The 24,377-nt window shown below is 48.6% G+C and overlaps 2 protein-coding genes across 13 annotated transcripts; both read left to right on the forward strand.

Annotated features, from left to right (window-relative positions):
- The first annotated feature begins 293 nt into the window (after nucleotides 1-293).
- Nucleotides 294-9,741, forward strand: LOC310888213 (butyrophilin subfamily 1 member A1-like). 4 transcript variants are annotated; one of them, XM_083814755.1, is made up of 12 exons: nucleotides 294-574; nucleotides 1,315-1,417; nucleotides 2,326-2,432; nucleotides 2,508-2,673; nucleotides 3,232-3,513; nucleotides 4,100-4,207; nucleotides 4,655-4,675; nucleotides 5,097-5,117; nucleotides 5,844-5,864; nucleotides 6,233-6,253; nucleotides 6,657-6,689; nucleotides 8,565-9,741. In XM_083814755.1, exons 1-12 carry the CDS (start codon nucleotides 527-529, stop codon nucleotides 9,200-9,202), a joined length of 1,569 nt encoding a protein of 522 aa, XP_083670881.1. In that variant the 5' UTR covers nucleotides 294-526; the 3' UTR covers nucleotides 9,203-9,741. The 4 variants fall into 4 exon arrangements, with proteins under 4 accessions (XP_083670881.1, XP_083670880.1, XP_083670879.1 ...); XM_083814754.1 differs by having other exon boundaries at nucleotides 357-574; nucleotides 1,310-1,417; nucleotides 2,326-2,673; XM_083814753.1 differs by having other exon boundaries at nucleotides 357-574; nucleotides 2,326-2,673.
- Nucleotides 9,742-9,890: 149 nt separating this feature from the next.
- Nucleotides 9,891-24,211, forward strand: LOC310888211 (uncharacterized protein). Of its 9 annotated transcripts, none has more exons than XM_083814746.1 (6): nucleotides 9,891-10,313; nucleotides 17,718-17,796; nucleotides 18,336-18,435; nucleotides 20,851-20,931; nucleotides 21,436-21,618; nucleotides 22,080-24,211. In XM_083814746.1, exons 2-6 carry the CDS (start codon nucleotides 17,782-17,784, stop codon nucleotides 23,399-23,401), a joined length of 1,701 nt encoding a protein of 566 aa, XP_083670872.1. In that variant the 5' UTR covers nucleotides 9,891-10,313; nucleotides 17,718-17,781; the 3' UTR covers nucleotides 23,402-24,211. The 9 variants fall into 9 exon arrangements, with proteins under 9 accessions (XP_083670872.1, XP_083670871.1, XP_083670868.1 ...); XM_083814745.1 differs by lacking the exon at nucleotides 9,891-10,313 and adding an exon at nucleotides 14,124-14,148; XM_083814742.1 differs by lacking the exon at nucleotides 9,891-10,313 and adding an exon at nucleotides 17,361-17,490.
- The last annotated feature ends 166 nt before the right edge of the window (nucleotides 24,212-24,377 follow it).

Consider the following 24,377-nt stretch of genomic DNA (forward strand, 5'->3'; position numbering starts at 1 on the left):
AATCACAGGTGCAAATGTATATTTATATAAATACATATATATTAAATGCCTTGCTTGCTTTTTGCTCCTAAATGCAGCCTCCCTAGTTTCAGGACGTGCTGGGAGTGGGAGCAATGTACACCCTGCAGCACGAAGGTTTTGGGGTGCAACAGGTGCCCCGATGTGTAATTGCCTTGCGGGATGCCCCTGCATCTGGGGCAGGATTCGCCTCCGCTCTGCTGGGATGGATGGGCAGAAATGACGTTCTGGAGGGGGTCTGGATGCAGAAGAGTCGGTTTGAGCTCAGAGGTTTCGCTTTTGACCTTGGGAGGGTTTCTCTGAGGCTCCTGCAAGCCATGGGTTTCCGGCTCTCGGGTTCAGCTCCGCCCTTTGTGCTCAGAAAGTAGGAAGCAAAGGGCGATTTTAGTGGGCTGGCAAGCTGGCAGGAGCCTGCTTATGCCCTCACAGCCTCTGGGGTTTTCTGACCCCCCTCCTTCTTAGCCCCCAGCAAGCTGCAAGGGGGGCACGGCTGCAGTCCCAAGCGGTGATGCTTCCTCCACCCCGGGGAGCAGCGGTCTGGATGGGTTCAGGAGAGGTATGGCAGGGTCCTGGGGTTTGGAGTACCCCCTGCTTCCTATGTGGGACTGGGGGGGGGGGGGGGTCAGGAAGCTATGGGGGGCTTGGGGACCCCCAGCAATAGGGGACCCCAGCCCGGCCTGAAGCTGGGCTGAGTTATTTTCAAGCTGCAGCCAATTAGGTCCCCGCCTGTGGTATCCGTCACGGGTCACCCTCCTCCTGGGTGCCCATTCCCCCCAAAATGTGACCCCTATTTGTCAGCTTTACCTGGTGTCACCACATCCTGGAGACATGCAGGAGGGAGAAGAAGGCTCTTCCTCTCTGTACCCCCCACCATCTTAAAGATTATTTCAATTGCAGGTTTTCTCCCTTGTTCTAAGGAGCATCACAAACTGGAGAAAATGGCTTTTTTTCCCCCAAATAAAACTCCCTTCCAAGGGAGGCTGAGCCCTTGCAGAGATGTGACAGCAGTGCCCAGTCTGTGGGACCAGGAACATCGCGGACACCAAAATATTGGTTTTTTCCCTTGGAAAGGTGGGAATGGTGCCCATGCAGGAGGAGCTACCTGACCTCCAACCTTTTTTTTTTTTTTTTTTTTTTTAATTTTTAACTATTGCCTCATTCTGCAGGTTCTCGCAATCAAGTTTCCTCTAGGAAAACCTTTTCATATTGATGTTCTTTGCACCTTGCTCAGCTTTACACTCATTTCACTGATTTTTATATAAATATTTTTTTGCTGTTCATCTCTCCCCAGTGAAGGTGGATGTGAAGATGTTGGTTTCCTCCTGCCTCCTTTGCAGCAGCTCTGTCCTGGCTTGTGCCACAATTTTCTTTGGTTTTCATGTTCATGAGATGGATTGTGGTAAGGATCTCCTTCTGCCTCTTACATGGAGCCTGTCATTTGCTATATATTTATATATATAGATATATTGGCTTGTTAATGCTACAAAAAAAGTGATATATGCTGAAAAGTTGCCTGCGGGAGCAGTTTGTTACTGAGATATTAAGAAACCGCCGGTGCTTCCAGCCCTGCTCTGTAACTCAGGGCTTCTGACCCCAACCCAATATGGCTTAAACCTTCCATCGAGGTCATTTAGGAGGCGATAGTGAGAATCGTGGGATCACTTAGGTTGGAGCAGACCTTCAGGATCATTGAGTCATCAACATGACCCCCCGAGTACCACCACTAAACCACGTCCCCTAGTGCCATGTCCACATATCTCCTAAATAGCCCCAGGGATGGGGGAGAAGAAGCTGTGGGCCTTACTGAAAGCTCATTTTAAAAGCTAGGTGGGATAAATAGCAAATCTGGGGGGGCACAACTCTGGGGAGCATCACTTGAGATGTGCCCAAATGATGCTGTTTTGGGGAATCTACCATCATCCGCAAGTGGGGGATCCCCTCCATACAGGGAAGGAGGGTGGAGGGTGTGAAGAAGTGAGCATCCCCAAAGAGGAGACCCCAAGCTCTGTCTTTTATTATTCCTGTGCCCCCAGACCTGTCCTTTCTCCCTCTGTTATGTCTGCTCCACCATTTGTGGAGCTTTCAGCTGGCTTCTTCGTCTCACATCAGCATGTGCTAGTGTTTTCAACTCAGCAGGCTTAACTCCATCTTTTTAGGCTGCTTTCCAGACCCACTCTTGATGGCAGATGTATGCTGGGTGCCCCAATCCTTGCACCTATCGTGATGCTGCCTTATGCTTGATTGCTGATTGCCCCCAGACGTGCCACCACCACCCCAACCAGAACCCTTTAAACTTGTTGTTTGCAGCCCAGTTCCAAGTCCTGGGGTCTGATCACCCCATCACGGCCACCGTGGGAGGGGACGTCGTGTTGCCCTGTCACCTCTCCCCCAGGATGAACGCCGAGCACATGGAGGTGAGGTGGTTCCGTTCCCGGTTTTCCATCTATGTGCACCTCTACCACAGCGGGCAGGACCACTTCTCCTCCCAGATGCCCGAATACCAGGGGAGGACGGAGTTTTTGAAAGGGGGTGTCTCCGATGGAAACGTTTCCTTGCGGATCCTCAGGACCAGGCTGAGCGATGAGGGACAGTACCAGTGTCTCATTAAAGATGGGAATTTTTATGAAGAAGCCACTCTGGAGCTGAAAGTAGCAGGTAAAACCCCAGAGGCAGGATTGCCTATGAGAAAGGCTTCTGGATTCGCCCATTTTCCCTATGAAGACTCAGAAATCCTCTCTATTTCCTCTGTGTAATTGCCCAGCTCCTAATGAGCAGCTCTTCAACCTACATGGCTTCAAATCCCCACAGAATAGGGACTTTTCCCAACACCAGACCCATGAAACCTCACAAAGCCAGCAGCACCATCCTCTGTAGGATGGGCTGAACCAGAAAGTTGGCCTGATTTCATGGCTGATTTCTGACCGTAAGGATGATGCTGGGGGTGAATAGGTCAGCCTTGAACCTTCCCTGAAACCAAAAGTTGAAAAGGTGTGGCTTCCTTTGATTTCCCCGAGGAAGGAGGACAATAGGACTAAAGAACATAACTGGATTCCACCCCAAGCTCAGAAACTACGTGGGTGTCTTTCATCAGTGCTGCCCTATTTTTGCAGCTGTCAAGAAAAGGGAAAATCTTTGGGGGTTTTGAAAATCCCTCCTCTGGGATGGGCACTCCTTGTGTTTCTGTTGGTCTGGCTGATGCCTGTTTCATCCTAGTTTCGGGTTCCAGCCCACTTTTGTCCGTGGAGGATTACCAAGATGGGGGAATCCGCGTGGGATGCCTTGCAGCCGGCTGGTACCCAAAGCCTGAGATGCTGTGGAGAGATTTCCAGGGACAGCAGCTTCCTTCCTTTACTGAATCTGCCTCCCAAGACAAGAATGGCTTCTTCCAGGTGGAAAAGACCATCATCATCCACAAAAACTCGAAGCAAAATGTGTCCTGTTCTGTCCAGAACACTCGTCTTCCCCAGGAGAAGGACTCCTCAATTTACATATCAGGTGAGCCACCGTCGGAATTAAAGCTTTTAAAACTCAAACCAGGGAAATAAGGTTTTGCTTCCCTTAATTTTACACACAGGGGATCAGTTGCTCCCCTATTCTGGTGCCTACAGCTGCAACACTCCATGCACAAGATTGTGATGGAGAGGGAAAGGAAGAGATGGAGGAGGAACTGAACTGGGGTTTCTGGACCACAAGGAATCAAATCAGGGATTTTCTGGACTTTTTAAATAAAATATCCGTTTCAGCTCAGTTTTCTTCAGAGCCATCTCTGAAGCAAAGATTTTTTATTAAAGTATGGCAGCCTCAGGTCTAAATATTTCAACAAAGATGATGGTGCACAAAGGAGAAGGAGAAGGAGCACTTGTAAGATATCACTTTTCCATGTATTCAGGACATTAAATACAAAAGAGTTTTGGAACATTTTTAGAGACTTTTTCCCGTTTGTATTTGTTATGGTCTCACATTATACTAATTGTATGTAAGCACATAGCATGACCGTGTTTGTGTAGCTGCATTCACACCTACGCACGTAAATACACTCCATGTCCTGCACTAACTCCACCTTGGCCATTTTCCCTTTCAGATGCCATTTTCCCAAAGGTCTCTCCCTGGAAGGTAGCTTTCTTTGCTACCCTGGCCATCTGCTTGGCTTTGCTGATTTTCTTGCTATTGTTAATTTATTGGCTACAAGGTAAGGCATTAGGAAACTGCAAGAAGGGGTCGTGGCTCCTAAGACCAAACTGAAATGCCCTGAAATACCAGTTGCGAGACCCCTCTCCTGCAGAAATATTCTGAAAATGGCATCCTTCAGGTGGCACTGTATGCCCACTGTAAGACCACCGGAGTCCCTTAAGTAAACCATGGGGAGGTGATGTCACAATAAACCCCACCAGTGCTGGCCGAGCAAAAAAAAAACAAACAGTCCTAATATTCAGTGCAGATTTGCACTGCAAATCTCCATCAATAGAATCATAGAATATCCCGAGTTGGATATTCTGTAATTTTGATATATTATTAAGATTATTAATGATCTTGATATGTTATCAAGATTTCTTGACATATTATCAAGATTATTGCATTATTATTATTGTGGAAGAAATCTTTTAATCTGTGCCACTTTATCTGTTCTTTCTTACAGCCAAACACGCCGCAGAACTTGGTAAGAGAAACTTTCTTTTCACTTTTCAAAGGGGATTTTTTTTTGGCACCAGAAGAGGGTTGGGCATTGCTTGGTCTTGCATCTGTGTGCATCTCCTACATTCTGCTTTGATAGCAGTGGTTGCAGGCTAATTTCACAACAAAAAGCCACTTGAAAGAATTCTGAGGAATAGAGGAAATAAAGTGGGCAGATTTCATTTAAATTCTGAAAGTACACACACATAAAAAATAACAGAAAAAGTTCCTTTTTTTTTTTTTTTCCCTCTTGCAGGTACTAAGATCTGTTAGATATTTTATTAATGTTAGGAAGTTTTACAATTCTCTGTACCCCAAGCAGACTTTCGTTGCCAACAGTTCCCCCATGGCTTATCTGTCAGAAAAGAAGCTTCCGCTCACATTTTTCTTTCTGCTTTTGCTTTCAGAGAAACGCAGTGCAGAAATCCGTAAGTACCATGGTTCTTCTGTCTTTGTGGGTAGTTCTGCAGGGAGAACGAGCCCTGCATCTGGATGCTTGGTTAACTGCATTATGAGAGTTGGGGGAAGGAAGTGGGGAGGAAGCAGTGCTTTTGCTGGTGTCTTGGGGAACAAATAAAGTGTGTGACTTCATCTGAACTGGCCAGTTTGGGTAAGTGACTTTAGGGAAGACCAGATCCCTTTTTGCTTGGTATAATAAATCTCTGATTTGATGGGTTGTGGTTCCTGAAGTCCCTCTATAGCGCATGTCTTTGGTAGTTCAATTATATCTTTGGTAAACTGTATGACTTTCAAGAGGCCAGCTTCCTTCTTTTCAGAGGAATAAAGTTCAGAGTTATACCTTTTTCCCAAAAAGCAATCCAAGAAAGCAATAAACACATGAACTTCCTTTTTTTCTGTGTTAAAATAATAGCCAGCTTTAATGGCAACACTGCTAACAGAGAAATGGCATGCAAGTGAGATAAAGAAACCCTTTCCTTCAAATTAAATCAGGCCGTCCATCAAAATCCCACTTAGGACAGTCACATTAAGCTTTTTCCCCCAAACCTGCATAACTTTCCAACAGCTCAGTTACCCATGTTTTGGGTAGGAAAAGAGCAAATTCCAGAGCAGAGCCTGGACGCATTGCCAACACCAAGTTAGTGCTTCCCAACAATCCCATTTATTTATTTTTTCCTGTCTTTTTCCTCCCCCAGGGGAACGTGATATGGAAATACGTAAGTGTTCTTTTGCCTCTTCCGCCAACTAAAGCCCTAGGACAAGGGAGAAGAGCTTTCCCTAACTTTCTCCACCTAAGTTTAATTTCTCAGAGGCCATCAAAGAGAAATGATGGTGGCACCAACCCCGCCAATTGCTTCCTTCTGCTGGGGTGCACAAAATCCCTTCTTCAAGTCAATTTTACATAAAGCTACATCCCATCTGCTTTTCCCTGGCTCTGCATCTCTGCCTGGGCAGATCTGGGAGGTCTAGCACCATAAAAGAACCTCTGAACGTACCCCTGGGTTTGGTGGCTATGTAGGGATCCATGTGTGGGGTTTTGACCCAAAAGCTTCTACTAAGAACATGCTCATTTTTTCTGTTTCAGAGAAACACGCTGCAGAACTGCGTAAGTTTAATCCTTGCTCTTCCCCCCATCATAGCATCAGGCTATATCAAACAGCACATTTGTGGGTGGGGGGATTTGCTCAATTTTAGTACCATGACACCACCAACGCCGCTTACAAAACACTACCTGGGGGACTGAAAATGATGAATTGATGAATTAAAAAAAAAAAGAAAAAGAAAAGGATGAAATGATGAATTGGACCAGAAAGGAAAGCACTGTCCTCATTTTGATGCACCCCCACACTGTGTAGGCTGCACCAGTTTTGTAAATGAAATCACATTCAAGTAAATGAACCTGAAGCATGCCTGGGGCTGTTGTGCAGCCCTGGGGGCCAGTGGCCCAAAGCCTCCAACATCACTCTCCACTGAAGAGCCCACTTGTGATCATGTGTGTTTGGTTTCAGGGTGGAGAAATACTATTGTCCCAGTGGAAGAAGGTACCTTGGTTTCATGCTTTGCCTGTCCTTGAGTCTCTGCCTCCACACCATTGCTGGTCTGATGCTTTCTGTGTCCTTTGCCACCTCTTCTGTCCCACTAAATAAGTTCCCTTCCCTTCCCTTCCCTTCCCTTCCCTTCCCTTCCCTTCCCTTCCCTTCCCTTCCCTTCCCTTCCCTTCCCTTCCCTTCCTTCCCTTCCCTTCCCTTCCTTCCCTTCCCTTCCCTTCCCTTCCCTTCCCTTCCCTTCCTTCCCTTCCCTTCCCTTCCCTTCCCTTCCCTTCCCTTCCCTTCCCTTCCCTTCCCTTCCCTTCCCTTCCCTTCCTTCCCTTCCCTTCCTTCCCTTCCCTTCCCTTCCCTTCCCTTCCCTTCCCTTCCCTTCCCTTCCCTTCCCTTCCCTTCCCTTCCCTTCTCTTTTCCCTTCTCTTTTCCCTTCCCTTCCCTTCCCTTCCCTTCCCTTCCCTTCCCTTCCCTTCCCTTCCCTTCCCTTCCCTTCCCTTCCCTTCCCTTCCCTTCCCTTCCCTTCCCTTCCCTTCCCTTCCCTTCCCTTCCCTTCCTTCCCTTCCCTTCCCTTCCCTTCCCTTCCCTTCCCTTCCCTTCCCTTCCCTTCCCTTCCCTTCCCTTCCCTTCCCTTCCCTTCCCTTCCTTCCCTTCCCTTCCCTTCCCTTCCCTTCCCTTCCCTTCCCTTCCCTTCCTTCCCTTCCCTTCTCTTTTCCCTTCTCTTTTCCCTTCCCTTCCCTTCCCTTCCCTTCCCTTCCCTTCCCTTCCCTTCCCTTCCCTTCCCTTCCCTTCCCTTCCCTTCCCTTCCCTTCCCTTCCCTTCCCTTCCCTTCCCTTCCCTTCCCTTCCCTTCCCTTCCCTTCCCTTCCCTTCCCTTCCCTTCCCTTCCCTTCCCTTCCCTTCCCTTCCCTTCCCTTCCCTTCCTTCCCTTCCCTTCCCTTCCCTTCCCTTCCCTTCTCTTTTCCCTTCTCTTTTCCCTTCCCTTCCCTTCCCTTCCCTTCCCTTCCCTTCCCTTCCCTTCCCTTCCCTTCCCTTCCCTTCCCTTCCCTTCCCTTCCCTTCCCTTCCCTTCCCTTCCCTTCCCTTCCCTTCCCTTCCCTTCCCTTCCCTTCCCTTCCCTTCCCTTCCCTTCCCTTCCCTTCCCTTCCCTTCCCTTCCCTTCCCTTCCCTTCCCTTCCCTTCCCTTCCCTTCCCTTCCCTTCCTTCCCTTCCCTTCCCTTCCCTTCCCTTCCCTTCCCTTCCCTTCCCTTCTCTTTTCCCTTCTCTTTTCCCTTCCCTTCCCTTCCCTTCCCTTCCCTTCCCTTCCCTTCCCTTCCCTTCCCTTCCCTTCCCTTCCCTTCCCTTCCCTTCCCTTCCCTTCCCTTCCCTTCCCTTCCCTTCCCTTCCCTTCCCTTCCCTTCCCTTCCCTTCCCTTCCCTTCCCTTCCCTTCCCTTCCCTTCCCTTCCCTTCCCTTCCCTTCCCTTCCCTTCCCTTCCCTTCCCTTCCCTTCCCTTCCCTTCCCTTCCCTTCGGAATAGGGTTGCAGAATGGGTAAACTCACTGCATCTCCAGCCAGACCCACTGGGTAATGCTCTTGGTTCCTCCCTGAGAGACAGACCCAATTATTTATTAAGGTTAGCCCTAAATTAGTTGTGTTTGGGTTTGTGGCCCACATCCACACTGCAAACTCCCTTCGCTTCTGAGAGAGAGCAGCCACATCCCACCCACCCACCAGGAGCAGCTCCCAAAGAGCACCCAGGGACCACGCTGGAGTTAAGAGAGACCACCAAGCTCTGACCATTGAGCATGCGAGGTCTCAACGCATTTCTGCAAGGGGAAAGATCTTAGCTCGGAGCCACTCTGGATACTTCCCAAAGGCTCATCTGACTCTCTCCCTGCAGTACACGTCACTCTGGACGCAGACACGGCGCACCCCCAGCTCATCCTCTCCACGGATGGGAAGAAGGTGCGGCGAGGAGACACGCGGCAACCCATGCCTGACAATCCTGAGAGATATGACACCTACCACTGTGTCCTGGGCCAGGAGGGATTTGTCTCGGGGAGATGCTTCTGGGAGGTGGACGTGGGGACAGAGGAAGGGGGGGTCTGGGCAATGGGGGTGGCCAGGGACTCCATGAACAGGAAGGGGTGGATCAACCCCGCTCCGCAGGATGGTATCTTGGCTCTTTTCCACTGCGGGGGCAAGTACTGGGCTCTGACCTCTCCTGACCACACAGCTCTCCTCCTCACCCAGGTGCCCCGGATGATTAGGGTTTACTTGGACTTTGAGGGACAGAAAGTAGCCTTTTTCAATGCTGACAACCAAGACCTGCTCTTTAGTTTCCCGCTGGCCCCGCTGAGTGGGGAGAAGATCCGTCCCTGGTTCCGCGTGGGACCAATTGCCCAACTCAGCCTGAAGTCACCTCTTCCAGTCCCGCGTGTCCCCAGCATGGAGGAACCTCTGCTCCCTTCATGTTTCCCCTTGAAGAGCCTCTCCACAGGGCAAAAGACCCCATGCACACCAGAGGGCAGGGCATGACCAAGGCTGTGAAATCCCTGCTGTTGTCTGTAAGTGCCCAAGACTCTTCCAGTTGCATCGTGCTACTGTGGTGGCCCAAGACTCTTCCATCTGTGATTGCACCTCTCCATCCACCTCAGCAGAACTATCTCAGCTCCTGCTGTGCATAGAGACAGTAGCTAAGGGGTTTTCTGCTCCTAAGTTGACGTCCCCAAGCCAGCTGCTTGCTCCCAGAAATTCTCATTTGCAACCCTCGGCTATGCACAGATGCTAAACCAACAAGGGTGCTGGCACCCACCTGATGTATGGAAGGAAAACCCCACCATGCCAGTGGCTGAGAAGAAGGAGCTGTGCACCTCCACCCTCTTCTTTTTCACGTTGTCTCCATTCCTGCCAGTCCTGTGAAACGTGGCCCACTGAGTGGGTGGTGGTGGTTGTTGTGCATTTCCAGACAAGGAGCCGCTCCTGCACCGTTCTGACACCTGCTGCTCCTCCAAGTGTTGTGTTGAGCTCACCTGTGTGTACAAGAGATGCTACTTGGATAAAGGTGTCCTCGTGGCTTTTTTGGCTAGTGACACCTTTGTGGGTGATTTGGAGGGGGAATTTTACTCTCCCTTTTCTGAAAAGGGAAAAATGAGAGGAAAGCATCCAGAAGGAGCTGCCAGTGGTGCACCCTGGGTTAGCAAATGGAGAAGACAGAGGTCAAGCCATGATCCATCACTTTGAGTTTATACACTGTAGCTTCAGAAAACACTCAGTTTTGGGGGTCTCGGGTTTTGGACAGGAAGAGAGATCTCCATGTGGGCAGCCAGGGCAGGGCCCCCACCCCAAGGCAGATGAGCAAGGAAGGATCCAGCAGTGCAGCTGGCTTCGGATGAGGATCCAGAGCCCCAGGGCATGCCACAAGCTGGTCTGAACATCAGGAGGAGCTGTGGGCAAGGCTGAGCTCTCCTGTGAAGCAGGCTAGGGCCTGTCTGGAAGCCACCCAGACAGCATCTCGGTGGCAGGAGGTGCACCAAGGCCATCCTGCATCTGGGTCCAGCCTCAAGACACTTGGCATCCTCTGCTCTACACCATTTGAGGAGCCTGGATGCTTGCAGCAGGGGTGGGAGCAGCCTAATCTGGACCCAAGGTAGGTGCCCTTCATTGCTTGTGCAGACAAGAGGCAGGGATTTTGATTTCTGCATGAATCCCATTCAAAACTGCAACTGGGAAGGGGGCTTAGTGCCCCCGGAGCACCCAAGTTCAACACTGAACTTGGAAAGTCATGAAAAAAGGCAAAGAAAAAGCAGGACCTGACCCGTCCTGCTGTTCATGATGGGGGACAGCTGCCAGGGCCCAAAGCAAGCAGCCCATCCCTGAGTGCTCCTCTCCTGCTCAGCAGCCAAGAAAATAACAGGTTTCTCCAAAAGAGGAGGAGAGCCCTCAGCTGGAAGGCTCCAGACCTGCATTTTTTTCTCCCCAAGCCCTGGTTTCGTCCATTTCCCCATGATTTTATAAGGAAACTGACTGGTCCCCCCATGTTCCTCAACCCTGGTAATATGGTTAGTATAGCTAATGGCATTTTTTAACGCAAACAGTCATTCTCTTTGAGCTGATTGCCTATCATTCCTCTTTCCCCTTAAATTCCTCTGCCTCCTAACTCTTTTATTGGGAATGGGATGGGGCTATGGCTGGGTTATTGTTCTTGGCTCCCCAGTCCTTCAGGAGCTGCTGCTCCATACTGGACCCTATTAACTCCCCCCTCAAAGCACCACCAGCTTTGCAGTTAGTGCCAGCTTCACAGCCAGGCAAGGCTCCTTAGGTTCACATCCTTCTGAGCTCTAAATGCCCCTTGGAGTGCAGGTGTTGGCCCCCCCCAGAAGCTCAGGTACCCCGTATCTCATGGGATGTAAATGCACCAAGGAATTCGGAGTGCATGTGCAGAATAAAATAGGAGCTGGTACAGAAGCTGAATATGCCTCAAGGCCAAAAGCTGTGTGCAAAAGGGGCCTTCATTTGCGGCGAAAATCCTCAACAAAAGCCCTGGGAGGTGTTTGCAGAACAAAGAAAGCCCAGTCCTGTAGTTAAAGGGGTAGCAAAAGCCTCAAAATAAGTGAGCAAAGAAACCAAGTGCTAGCTGAGCAACAGGTAGCATTAAAAGAGCCACTAGGGGAGGATCTTGCCCGCTGGATTCTCTAAAGAAATGGTGGGGGGGGGGGGGGGGGGGGAGGGAAACAAAAATTCAATTATAGGCGGGTTTGGGATTAATAGAGTCAAAAGGAGGTGGGGAGATTCAATGGCATACAAGAATATGCACTTGCAGAGCCATGGGGTAAGGTCATGTTGTGTCTTAGGGATGAAAACCCCAAGAGCATCCTTTGCTGCTCCCATCTCCCCAGATCCAAAGTGTCCCCTTGCCACTGGGACATGCCCAGAAAGCATCCAAAAATGGCTAACAACAGAGAAAACGAGAAAATAAAGGAGGAAATTCTTTTTTCTTTTTTTCTTTTCTTTTCTTTTCTTTTCTTTTCTTTTCTTTTCTTTTCTTTTCTTTTCTTTTCTTTTCTTTTCTTTTCTTTTCTTTTCTTTTCTTTTCTTTTCTTTTCTTTTCTTTTCTTTTCTTTTCTTTTCTTTTCTTTTCTTTTCTTTTCTTTTCTTTTCTTTTCTTTTCTTTTCTTTTCTTTTCTTTTCTTTTCTTTTCTTTTCTTTTCTTTTCTTTTCTTTTCTTTTCTTTTCTTTTCTTTTCTTTTCTTTTCTTTTCTTTTCTTTTCTTTTCTTTTCTTTTCTTTTCTTTTCTTTTCTTTTCTTTTCTTTTCTTTTCCTTTCCTTTCTTTTCTTTTCTTTCTTTTCCTTTCCTTTCCCTTCCCTTCCCTTCCCTTCCCTTCCCTTCCCTTCCCTTCCCTTCCCTTCCCTTCCCTTCCCTTCCCTTCCCTTCCCTTCCCTTCCCTTCCCTTCCCTTCCCTTCCCTTCCCTTCCCTTCCCTTCCCTTCCCTTCCCTTCCCTTCCCTTCCCTTCCCTTCCCTTCCCTTCCCTTCCCTTCCCTTCCCTTCCCTTCCCTTCCCTTCCCTTCCCTTCCCTTCCCTTCCCTTCCCTTCCCTTCCCTTCCCTTCCCTTCCCTTCCCTTCCCTTTTTTCTTTGGCCGAATGGTTCTGTGTTTTGTCATCATATCATAGGAAAACGGCTGATTTTCACTCCTGGCTCCATCTTCTGCACCAAAGGGTGCACCAAAGGGACGATACTGGTGTGGGGTGAGAAAAGGAGCTGGAAGCAGTGGGGAGAAGCCCAAATAAAGCTGTCTGGGCGGATGAACCTATACTTGAGGGAGGATAGATGAGGTTCCAGTGATGACATAGTTTTAACTCCTTGGCACGAGGATAAGCACCTTGAAGAGTCTTGAGAAAGCTGGAAAAACAAAATGTTCATGGCTGGCAAAAAACTTAATTTGGGAAGAAAAGGGATTTTGGGGACTGGGGTTTGTGTGGGAGAAGGTGCTGCCTCTGGAACATTTTGGGGGAAGAAAGCTATTTTTGGAGGGGGGTGGTGGTGGGGGGTGCATGCTCAGGAATTTGCAATGATGGCAAATGTCCTGGATGAGTTTGGGAGGAAAGGGTTAAGCCCCTGGGCAGCTGCCTGGATGGGCCATCGGGAAGTTAATGGGGCCGGGATGGCCGGGGCTGACACAATGGGCAGAAACATCCCTCCGGGGGGCCCTACACAAAGCCCCAGCCCCCCCCCAGCACCCACCCATGGCAGATTTATCCCCTGCAGGGCCAGGCCGGGAGGAGAAACCGTTCTGATCCCAATCTCTGGCTTTGCTCTTGAGATGCAGCCTTGTGCATAGTCCTTGGCATCCTTTTTTTTTTTTTTTTTGGCTTAGTACAACTTGCAAAGAGACCCCCCCCCCCTCCCCTCCCCATAACAACAACGACGACAATAATAAGTATAATAATAAATCCCAGGGTTGTATTCAAACTTTACAGCAGCCCCTAGGGTTTATTCCCAATATACAGTCTGGTTGTATTGACCCTATTCTGGAGGGACTGGGGATTTTAAAGAATGTGTCCTTTGGGTTCACATACAGGAAATGGATCCTAATGCTAATTTTAGGAGCACAAATGTGCCCTTCAGGCCTAATCTCATGGGAAGGGGGTTTGCATGTAGTCTTCCCACCCCTAAGTGTGCATCTCAGATGCATTTTCTTGGGCAGGAGATGCCCCAAGGGACCATCAGTGGGTACCAGCCCCATATCCCACTCTGGAGCAGCCCCTACACATCACACCCCCTTGGAAAACCCTGTTAAAACCATGAAGCATCTCTTCCGACTGAAGTTTCCGAATCCATCCAGTGCACAAAACTGAGTCCAGGGTGACTGGTTCATATTTTAGCGAAACAAAATCGATGACCATCTGATGACCATCCGATGGATTCTCCTTGAGCTGGTCTGGATATCCAAGAACCACATTCCCCGATGATGTTATATAGGCTTAGAGGTTACAGGGTTACACAGGCTCAGCAACTTTATATGATAAAATGCCCAGGTTTTACTATTTTAGCAAAGCAGAGGATGTCTTTGTGCTTTGAGGGGCCTTGGGGATGTTGTGATAAGGAGGCAGTGCGAGGCAGGTGGTCGAACAATTGAGCCCTGCGTGCTACTGGGAAGGCAAACCGAAATTTATGACTTTTTCAGCACAGAAGGAGGCGATAAGGAAGAGTTGTGAGGAAGTCTGTGAAAGCTGCGGGGCCTGAGCAGGCATGGGGATAGAAAAAGGGGCCAAAGAAGTATCGAAAGCTCTTAGCACAAGAAAGTGTGCGAGGTGTTTTGGGTTGCTCACGTCTGAAGCTGGCATTGCAGCCATTAAACGTGATGTCCCTCCAGGAGGAGTTCCTGCTTTTTTTTTTTTACTCCTTTTGGGCAGTGCAAGCTGAGTTTCTTTGGGCACGAGAAAGATTCCTCGAGACCAGAAACAGCGGAGGAACGGCAGGAGGTGGGTGCAGCCTGGGTCGCCAGCCAGGTGCTGAGACCACCACTATGGAGGTATTTTTGGGGTTCACCTTCAGGCCATGGCCACTCATGATGGTGACCAGACCAGAGCTAAAGGCTTGTCAACATGGGAATCTCCTCCGTTCCCAAATGGGTGATGGGCTTAGAGCAGTGCAAAAATGGAGTCTCCTTGGCTGTGCAGGTTGTTGTAGGTCCTGTGAGATGGTCCTGGTGGTTACTGCAGAAGGAAGGGTGGTTTTGCCTTTTGGGAGATGCTTTCTGAGAGATTTGGTTTCTTCCGTTGCAACTGGGGAGCCTGTTTTTAAGACACAGCCCCTCTGTGCACCCAAACCAGGCCACTGGATGGGGCGATGGCATCTTTTTGGGGGTAGAAGTCCTTGAAGCAGCTCAAATTTCTTTGTATGCTATCTGCTGAGCTGCAAGGAAGTTTAGATACGAGGGAAGAGGAAAGAATAAATAAAACAACACTATTTCTTGGCCCACGTGAGCACATAAAATAGCAGAAAACTGAGGAAAAAAAAAGAGAGATCAAGCAGCATGCAGGCTGGAAGGCTCTTGTGAATTTTCCCCCTAAAAAAAAAACATTTGTTTGCACATGGAAAATAGGAAATGATCCTTCCAGCCATCCTGTGCTTTGCAGGCTTTTATTCCCCCAGCTGGAATAGCAGGCCCCCCCCCAAAAAAAGTGTTCCCCGGGACCAGAAATAGCCTGGGGAAGGCTTTCCAAGCTGACTAGCAGCATGGGGCTGCATTAGGTATGTATCAGATTGGCAATCTCTGGAAGAAAGGGTACTTGGCACCTGTGGGGTGGTCCTGGATAGCAGGGGTGATAAGGTGGATTTTTTTTTTATTTTTTTCCCCAGGCAGTTGGCATGGGGAGCTGAAATTTCTTCCTAAATTTCTTCTTTCACTCATATTCCCCATGGGTTTTGGCATATTTATTGCTTTAGATGGATGCCTTGGCCAGCCCTGCTTCCCCATGGGTGAACATCTCCAAGATGGGCTCTTGCGTTCTCCGTGGAAATATGGGGAGATGATGATTAGGGGCAGAAGCACCCAATTAATATTTGCAGCCAGAAAAAGCTAAAAAAAACAGCTCAGGAGAGAAAAAATTTATACCCAAAACATGAGCCACCAGCTTATTCGGGGCAGCAGGCAGAAAGGGCTCTTTGGTGAATAAAGGAAGAGATTTTGAAAGGCAGGTGATGCTGCAAATTTGGAATTTAGCATTTGGGTAGATGAGTGGAAAAGCTAGTTTCTTATGCAAAAAGTTTATTGATGATAAGAACATAAGAGTTCTTATGGAAAAGACAGTGTTGTTCATTAAATAACAGTATATGACGTTTACATCAACATTAAATAACATTAACATCAAATAATACTAACATTAACATTTACTAACATTAACATAACTAACATTAATATTATCTAACATTAAATAACATTAACTTTAAATAACACAAACTAACATTAATATTAAATAACATTGACATTAAATAACATTAAAAATTTCTGTGAATGCAATAATTTTACGCAGTTTGAAGTGGCTGAGGTCTGGTTAGACCTCTACCCAAGAACTATATATCACACCTCGAGGGCATAAACCATATAAGCATTTTTCAGTGTTTTTGAGAGGCTTTTGGGGTGCTTTGCTCCTATATCAGATTTACTGAGCGCTGTAAAGTTAAAGGATTGAAATCTTAAGGATATTTAATTGAGTGGGTGGGTGGTTGCCCCTCTCTGGCCTGGTAAATAATCATGGTAAAACCCACTAAGGAAGAGAAACCCTGGAGACACCAAAAAATTGGGAATTGGGCAACTTGGGCAACTCTGGGATTTAGGAACAATTTTCTCCTGATGGAAGTGATGGAAGCTCTTGGGCCCACTTGAAAATGGGCTTTTTTTTTTTTTTTTGAAAATGGGCCTATTTTGGAAAATAGATCCTTTGAGAAAATGAGCCTTTTTTGAAAATGTGCCTTTTTTTTTTTTTAAATTGCCCCCCTCTTTTTTTTATTATTTTTATTTTTTTGAAAATGGGCCTTATTCTGAAAATGGGCCTTTTTGGAAAATAGTCCCCCTCTTTTTTTTTTTTTTTTTCCAGATTGTAGCTTGCTGCCTTGGGTCGAGGAGGAAATTGAGCTGGCGGGGGTGGGGGTGGTAGTGCAGTGGGAAATGCAGAGCCCAGGCAGCTCCCATTCATCAGGGTGATAAAGAAATAACTGCACTCCTAAAGACAAACATTTGTCGGGGATTTTCTTTTCCTTTTTTCTTTTTCTTTTCCTTTTTTTTTTTTTTTTTCTGCTGTAAAAGAAAGGGGTCAGTGCCTGCTGAAGGTGCTAATGAAATCAAGCAGGAAAAAAAAAAAACTAACTAAAAAAGCCTCACTTTAAGTGCACAATGCAATTTAAAAACCTCTCTCTCCACGTTTCAGGAAGGTTTCTCTACCTGGGAAATCTGAATCTGGACAGTCTTTTATTTTGGAAAAAAATGAGGCAGAACAGAAATGTGCATTTTTTTTTTTTTCTCTAGGATTTGTTTTCTTGCAAGTTAGTTTCATTGGGAAAGGAAAATTTTGGAGTTTGAGGATGCTGTGGGCTCAAAGCGAGGCAAGGCCTTTGGGAGCAAAGTTCAGTGCTGGGTTGAATTTTCCACCCCAGGCCTGTTTTATTTCAGATCCCACATCGATTAGGGAAATCCCTATCTTTAATATTGGACGGGGAAAAGGGAAAAAGTTGCCTTAGAAACTTTTGTAGAAATTTAGAATTTTCTAAAATTTTGTTGAGGTTAAGTGAATCATGGAAAGTTTGTGCTGTACTTTTTTTTTTTTCCTTTAATTTGGGTGTAGGGGTAGAGGTGTGGGAATTAAATCAGTATTGGGACACCGGGATGTGCTTTAAAATAGCTGCAATAAATCTCCCAAGGAAGCCAGCAGCGAGTGTTTGCAACTGCTGGCTGACACCCATTTTGGGGTTTTAACCAAATATTCCCCATTTTTCCTTATTTCCTCCTTGGGCAGGGCTGGTTTTGGGGGGCTCAGGCAGAGCTTTTCTCACCTCCAAATTTCTCCCTCCCAGCTTCGCCAGGCAGAGTTGCAAAAAATAATAAAAAATAAAAAATAAAAAAAAAGAAAACCAACCCAAAAAAAAACCAACAAAACTAACTTTTTCTCCCCAAAATCGTGCTCAGGGCTGGCTCCGGCCCTTCCCCACCCCCAATATGGAGAGGGGAAGGGGGGTGGGCTAACACTACCTCCCCCCCCCCGACTCCTCCTCCACGGGGGAGGCAGCGGCGGCGGAGGGCGCGCAGGTAGCAGGGGGATGCGCAGGTAACGCGGAGCCCCTAAAATTAAAGCTCGGAGGAAGGGGGCGTGGGGGGTGCGTTGTGGGGTGAGTCCTCGCATCCCCAAAATAACTCCCTCAAACCTCCGGGCTGGGTTTAACCAAATATCTCTAAAAATACCAAAAAAAAGTGGTTTTTTTTTTTTTTTTTTTTTGGGGGTGGAGGTGTGTGGGGGTTAACGTGCTATTACCACTAATAGTTTAATTTTTGTAGGGTGCGCAGAGCCATGGCCCCCGGACTGCACCTGGCACTGCTGCCCTGAAACCGGGTAGCAGCGATGGAGTCTGCCCAGGTAAGGGATGTAAGGGGCTCACTGGGGGGTACCAGCTTCAGGAGGGGCTGTTAAAGCCATTTTTATTGATTTTTTAAAAATATTTATATTTTTTTTTGGTGTTTGACTTTGTTTGTGCTTGTTTTTGTTTGTGCTTGATTTCATTTGTGCTTGTTTTTGTTTATTCTTTATAAATTTTATTTTAAATTTTCATTTGTGTTGGTTTTCGTTTATGTTTGTTTCCACTTGTGTTTGTTTTCATTTATATTTATTTTCATTTCTTTATACATATATTGTTTATAATTTTCATTTATGTTTCAATTTATCCTCTTTATTTGTACATTTTCATTTTCATTTGTGTTTGTTTTCATTTCTTCTTTATGTTTATTCACCTTCATTTTCATTTACATCTGTTTTCATTTACTTTTACGCTTAAGTTACATTCTTATTTTCACGTTGCCATCTTCACTTTTAACTTGTATATTTTATCTTCACTTTACCTTTACCCTCATATATATTTTCTTTTCTATAACTTCATTTACTTTGGCTTTTCCCTCCAGGTGCCCGAGGCATTCGAAGAGGTAGTAGTGATCGCCACGGATAAGCAATGGTCTCTCGCAACCCCCCTGCAGAGAAATCAGGTGCCTGCACTCGAGCCAGGTAGGGAACCGCTCTGCCCCCATCCCCCAAATTCCCTTGGAGCATCGCAGTCCCCCAGCCGTGACGGGCAGCTCGGTGTTCAGGAGGACACACCGGTCTCTGAATATTCCCTAAGTTCATTTCCATGTAGCCCTTCCATTCCTGGTTTCAAGCAGCAAGGCTCCTTTTGAAAGAAATGCTGCTTTTTCAACTCATTTTTTTTCTTGCTTTGTAAGTTGCATGTCTTGGCGAGCACTTCTGTGGTGGGTTTCTGCTTTTGGGATGCTTGAGAGAATCCCTGTCTCTTTGCTTTTCCTATCCTCCCATGCAAATTCCCACGAGAAATGTCAGCAGGACAAGAAGGCAGAATGATGGGTATGGAAAGCAAGGGAGAAAAATGCAAAGGGACCTTGCCAAAGTGATGTCTGTGGAAAAGGGACGGTGGAATCAACCCTAAATCTGATTGAGTTTCCACAGTACTTGTCCATATACCATTTGTGGAGCTTCCCTGGGTGACTCTGTGCGTGATGCTTGCTTTGGTAATTAAGTACTTTTAATTAAGCCAGCATGGTTGAGAAATTAATTAATCTGGGTGCTGGGCTGCAGGGATGGGCAGGGGGCTTGAGGAAGGTGGGAGATGCTGCCTGGGCTGAAAATCACCCACTGCAATGCCCTGGAGGGCTTCACCCCCCTGGCTTCAGCTCTCAGCCGGCTTCCTACAACTATTTAGAGGCACAAGGATGTGCAGTCAAAGGGGGAGCAGCGTGGGGCAGAGGCAGGAGTGGGATCCTTCCCCTGGGAACGGGCTGCAGCTTCTGCACTGGGTCCAGCAGAACCCCAGATGTGCTGCTCCCTCCTCCTGCAGGGCTCCTGCTGTGTCACCCTGCAGTGCTCCATCCGGGCTGGGGTCCCCCCTGCTCCCAGAAAAGGAAGCTGGCAGTGGTGGGATTCGAACCCACGCCCCCGAAGAGACTGGAGCCTTAATCCAGCGCCTTAGACCGCTCGGCCACACTACCCTGGGCACAAGCCCTTCTGCTCCTCCTCTGAAGTGACAGCAAAAAATTTGACAAATTCTGACCAATTCACAATAGGACCTTTTAAGATTCTTGTGCCACGCACCAGGGACAATTCTCCCTTTCAGCCTCAGGACCATGCGGGGAGCTTGCTAAGGGCGCGCAAAAGACCTGCCACCAGGGGGACCCCGCACCATAAAAAGACTCCTTTCCAAACGAATTACGCTTTTTCAAAACCTTTTTCCTGCTTTACTCATTTGCTCCTGCACTGCACAGGATCTACTCGGATTCTGCTTTTGGCACGCTCGAGATTGTTTGTTTCTTTGCTTTTCCACCTTTCCCTTGCGAATTCCCAAGAGAAATATCAGCAGGACAAGAAGGCAGAATGATGGATATGGACAGCAAGGGTGAAAACTGCAAGGGGATCTGTCTGTGCATAATGCTAATTAGGTATTTCTTTAGTAATTAGGGATTTCTACTTAATCCACAGCCAGAAACTTAGCTGAGAACTTGGCTTAAATGCCAAAACCCTTGTGGTTGGTTCAAACACCCCAAACCAAATATGGTTTGCAGCTTGAGCAAAACTGCTGGTGTTGAATTGGGTTAAAAGGGGAAATTTTGGGTTTTGCTAGATGGGTCTGGGAGGCTCCTTTGGGCTCACAGTGCCCTCTCCTGACTGCTGGGTGATGAAGTCCATGGGCTCCTCCGGCCAGGAGACGTGAGTTGCAGGTCCAGGAGAAGAGTAAGCAAGATGGCAAGATGACTCAAGTTGAGCATTTAGGGCACTGGGATGGGCAAGGAAAGGTTTGGGGTTCTGCTCGTCACAAGGTGACGTGTGGATGTTGATCCCTAGGTGAATAATGACAGGTACAGCCTTGATTTGGGCTGTTCCTTGGTTGCTATCCAGTCGGTGTTTGGGAGCAGGGTTGCATCCAGGCAATATTTTGAGGCTCTAAAGAAGGGCCCAAGTTATTGTGCTTATTAGGAACTTCCGATCTTAAGGGCAAAACAACACCAAAAAGGAAACAGAGTTGCTTTGTCATCAGATGACCCAGATAAACTTAAATCTCATCATCCTGCAGGTTTCCCAGATATTTTATTGTCTTTGTTGTTCTTTTCTAATGCAATTTCACTGTGGGACTGGGTAGCATCCCAACCTTTAGCATCCTAAACCTTTTAGCTTAGGTTCCTGCTGGTTTTTTAGATGGTATTGACGTGAAGACCATCCCTTCTCTGGCAAGCTGAGCTGCTCCAGCTAAGAAATAACGAAAGGCAATGATTCAGGCTTGGAGGACACTGGTGCCCATTAGTGGATAAGAGGACAAAAGTCAGCCTTTCAGACATGCAGCTCGCTGGCCTTTGTGTAGTGCTGCCCACTCCAGCTCTGTCCTTGAGCATCCTTTCTTGCTTTGTGTGCCCGTAGCACTTCTGCAACGTTCTGCTCTTGGAGGAGACGTTCAACTGGTTGAAGTCCCTGCTTTAACAAGAGGCAGCCCCTTACCTTGTGAGTGTGGCAGATTTTTCTCCAAGTAAATGAAGCTCACTTGGGTGAGATGCATCCAGGCCATCTGCCAGGCCTGGGTCACAACCTGTTCTCCTTTCTCTGTTTCTCCAGCCTTCCTTTTCCTCCTGCTCCATACTCCCTGAATCTGTTCAGACGGGCAGTTTCTGCATTTCTCATCCACTCTCCCTGCTGTTGGGCTTTTCTGTCTTCTTGAGGAGTGATCTTGGGGCTGATTCCTCTGGTTCAAGCTTCCTATGCCCTGGGACGTGCATCTGCCTTCTGAATCACCTGGAGATCTCTTGAGAGATGAGTGTCTGGGTGTAGATACTGCTCTGGGAAGACCCAGCTCTTCCCTCCTCAGAGGGCCCAGGGCACGTGGATTTTCTTTTTGCTTTGCAGAGGGCTCAGGTATAAGATCACAGCCACGTTCCCTGTGACGAGGCTTCATGCGTGGCTGTGCTCTACCCAGTAGTCCACTGCTGTCTAACTGAGCAGTCTTCCCAGCGTACAGCCCTGGGCTGCTCGTTCATCTGGAGCAAGGGGAAGAGGCTTGGATCCCTGACATCGAGACCTCTGAGGATGAGGAACCAGTGAGACCCCTCCTGAGGCTGTGGGCGAGGAAGAGGAAGCGGTGGAAAAGCTGCCGAGATGCGGCAAGTTCCTCCAGCTCCAACTCATCCTACTCAGGTAAGGGGCTTGTTTTCCCCCCTGAGCTGGGGACACCCACTGGGACACGTCCCCATGCCAGGCATCACTCCAGGCCACCAGCAAGCAGGACTCCAGTCCCATACTGGAAACGGGTGGAGTTGGGAGAAGGGGGTGCAGGCGTGCAAGGCTGTAAGAACCTTTTGAGCATTGGCATCCAGAAATACCTAATAACTCTCCTGAGAGAGGTGGGCTGCTGCTTCTGGATCAGCTTGGCTGGGTAGGATGAGGCATGACAGCACTTCTTGGTGATGCTCCTCTCCATCCTTCCTGCAAGCCCCCTCCCCTGAACGTTGAGGCTGGTGGTGAATTCCCTCCTTTTTATGGTTCTCCTCCAGGGAAAAAGTGTGTGGGGTCCTGTCCTTCGTTCTTCCGTCTTTGTTCCCACTTCTCCCAGACACTTTTCCATGGTTCTTCTGTTTTCTCTCCCTCTGTCCTGGCAGGTGATGGGTTGACAAGTGAAACGGAGGACAGTTCACAGGAGGAAGAGGGAGAGTGGGTGGAGCTGCGTGGTGAGGCCATGAGGAATCCCAAAGATGGCATCTCCCTGGGTTACGAGCACCACAAGAGCCACTCGGGACGGAGACCTGCTTCCTCCAGCCACAATGGGAGGAAGCATCCACACAAGAGCCCATCGAGGATAGAGCTAGGGCAGCACAAGCACGCATGCAGGAAGTGCGGGAAGAGCTACAGCCGTGGCTCATCCCTCAACCGGCACCAGAGGGTCCATGTGGGGGAGAAACCCTTCACGTGCTGCAAGTGTGGGAGAAGTTTTGTGTGCAGCTCCAGCCTCAAAGACCACCTGAAAAACCCCTGCCAGGAGAAACCCTACAAGTGTCCCAAGTGCGAGAAGCGCTTTGTGTCCAGCAGGTCTCTCCAGAAGCATTGCAAGCTCCACCATGACAGCAACGTGTACCAGTGCTCCGACTGCGGGAAAAACCTCACTTCCAACTCCGCTCTTCTCATCCACCGCAGGATACACACCGGCGAGAGGCCCTACAAGTGCCCTGAGTGTGGGAAGAGCTTCATGGCCAACAAGTCGCTCAGCAAGCACCGCAAGAGCCACACAGAGGATGGGATCTTTGTCTGTCCAGACTGCGGGAAAAAACTCACTTCCAACTCAACCCTCATCATTCACCGGCGCATACACACGGGTGAGAGGCCCTACGAGTGCCCCGAGTGTGGGAAGCGCTTCATGGCCAACAAGTCGCTCAGCAAGCATCGCAAGAGCCACCTGGAGGAGGGGACCTATAAATGTCCCCAGTGCAGGGAAATCTTTGCAAAGAACTCAGCCTACGTAGCCCATCTCAGGACCCACCAGGGACAGCCCCCTTATCCCTGCTCCGACTGTGGGGAAGCCTTCTTTGAAAGCTCGGCGTTCAACCGACACCGGAAAAAGCACTTGGTAGGGAAACCCTACCAGTGCCCTGACTGTGGAATGGGCTTCACTGTACCCTCAGCCCTCCTCCTCCACCAGAAAAGCCACGTGGGGCCCAGGCCCCACGTCTGCTCCGACTGCGGGAAAGCCTTTCGGGAGACCACGACCCTCCGCAGGCACCAGCGCATCCACACGGGTGAGAAGCCCTACCAATGCTCGTACTGCGAGAAAAGCTTTCGGGCCAGCTCCACCCTCATCATCCACCAGAGGATCCACACTGGGGAGAAACCCTACAAATGCACCAAATGCACCAAGTGCTTCATGTCCAGCTCTTCCCTCATGAAGCACCTGCGGACGCACCTCCGGAAGGAGCTGCACAGTGAGTGAGTTGGTTTGGCCCAGCCCTTTCTTGGGGGCCTTTGGGTCTCCATCCCCACGACATCGCAGCTCCTCCACGTCCCATCCATCCTAGAACTTGAGTTTCGCTGCTGCTTGTGCCTTCAACTCTGAGAATAACTTTTACTGTTCCTCCCAAACATGCCTCTGAAGATGATTTGTGTGAACGGAGGAGGACCAGGCATGCAGCTGTTGGTCATGGCACAGCTTCTCGTAGTGCTTGGGGAAAGTGGTGGTCAGTCAGTCCCCGGCCCTGGGATGGCTTTGGGGATGGTGGGAGCCCAGTGGGATGGAGGACAATTGGGTTAAGGGATGGTAGTACAGCAGTGGGATGGAGGGTTGTGAGGTTTGGGGATGGTAAGAGCCCAGTGCAATGGAGGATGATGGGGTTTTGGAGATGTTGGGACCCCACTGGGATGAAGGTGGATAGGGTTTGTGGCGGTGGATCTCCACTGAAATGGAGGACAATATAATTTTGGGAGATGGGACCCTGCTGGGAGGAAGGAGGATGGGTTTGGGGATGGTAGGGTCTCAGTAGGATAAGGGATGAGGATTTTTTGGGATGGTTACACCCCACATGGATGGAGATGGATGATGGGGTTTGGAGACCACTTCTATTGGATGCAGTGTCTTCCAAACACATTTCCTTCCCCAGTATCTCCACTGTGTCTGCTCTTGATTTTAATGCTGCGATGTTTAAAATAAACCCCAAAGAATTTGGCTCAAGAGCGTCAGCTTGTTTGTCATGCTTGCTTTAAAAGGAGGTGCAATAACGTGGAACTGGTTTTCTGGGAATGTTTGCTATTGATTGCTGAGGGTTGGGGGAAGCTGGGGTGGCCCCATGGCTCCTGCATGCCCATCTCATGAAGAATTTGGGCACTGGGAAGTGAAACATGACTGCAGCAGTATGGGTGCTGAGGCATGGAGGTGGCTTGCAAGGACCTGAGGGACAGCTTCAAAGCTGAGG

This window comes from Anser anser, assembly GCF_964211835.1.
Source record: "Anser anser genome assembly, chromosome: 31".
In the NCBI taxonomy this organism is placed as follows: Eukaryota; Metazoa; Chordata; class Aves; order Anseriformes; family Anatidae; genus Anser; species Anser anser.

Bases quoted from the DNA above. Each gene is read 5' to 3' on its own strand.
- LOC310888213 (XM_083814753.1), top strand. From the start codon at position 527: ATGCTTCCTCCACCCCGGGGAGCAGCGGTCTGGATGGGTTCAGGAGAG. The intron at 4,676-5,096 runs GTAAGAGAAACT...TTTTGCTTTCAG, and splicing joins CAAACACGCCGCAGAACTTG to AGAAACGCAGTGCAGAAATC. The intron at 5,865-6,232 runs GTAAGTGTTCTT...TTTCTGTTTCAG, and splicing joins GGAACGTGATATGGAAATAC to AGAAACACGCTGCAGAACTG.
- LOC310888211 (XM_083814746.1), top strand. The intron at 18,436-20,850 runs GTAGGGAACCGC...GTGTGCCCGTAG, and splicing joins GGTGCCTGCACTCGAGCCAG to CACTTCTGCAACGTTCTGCT. The intron at 20,932-21,435 runs GTGAGTGTGGCA...CAGTCTTCCCAG, and splicing joins AAGAGGCAGCCCCTTACCTT to CGTACAGCCCTGGGCTGCTC.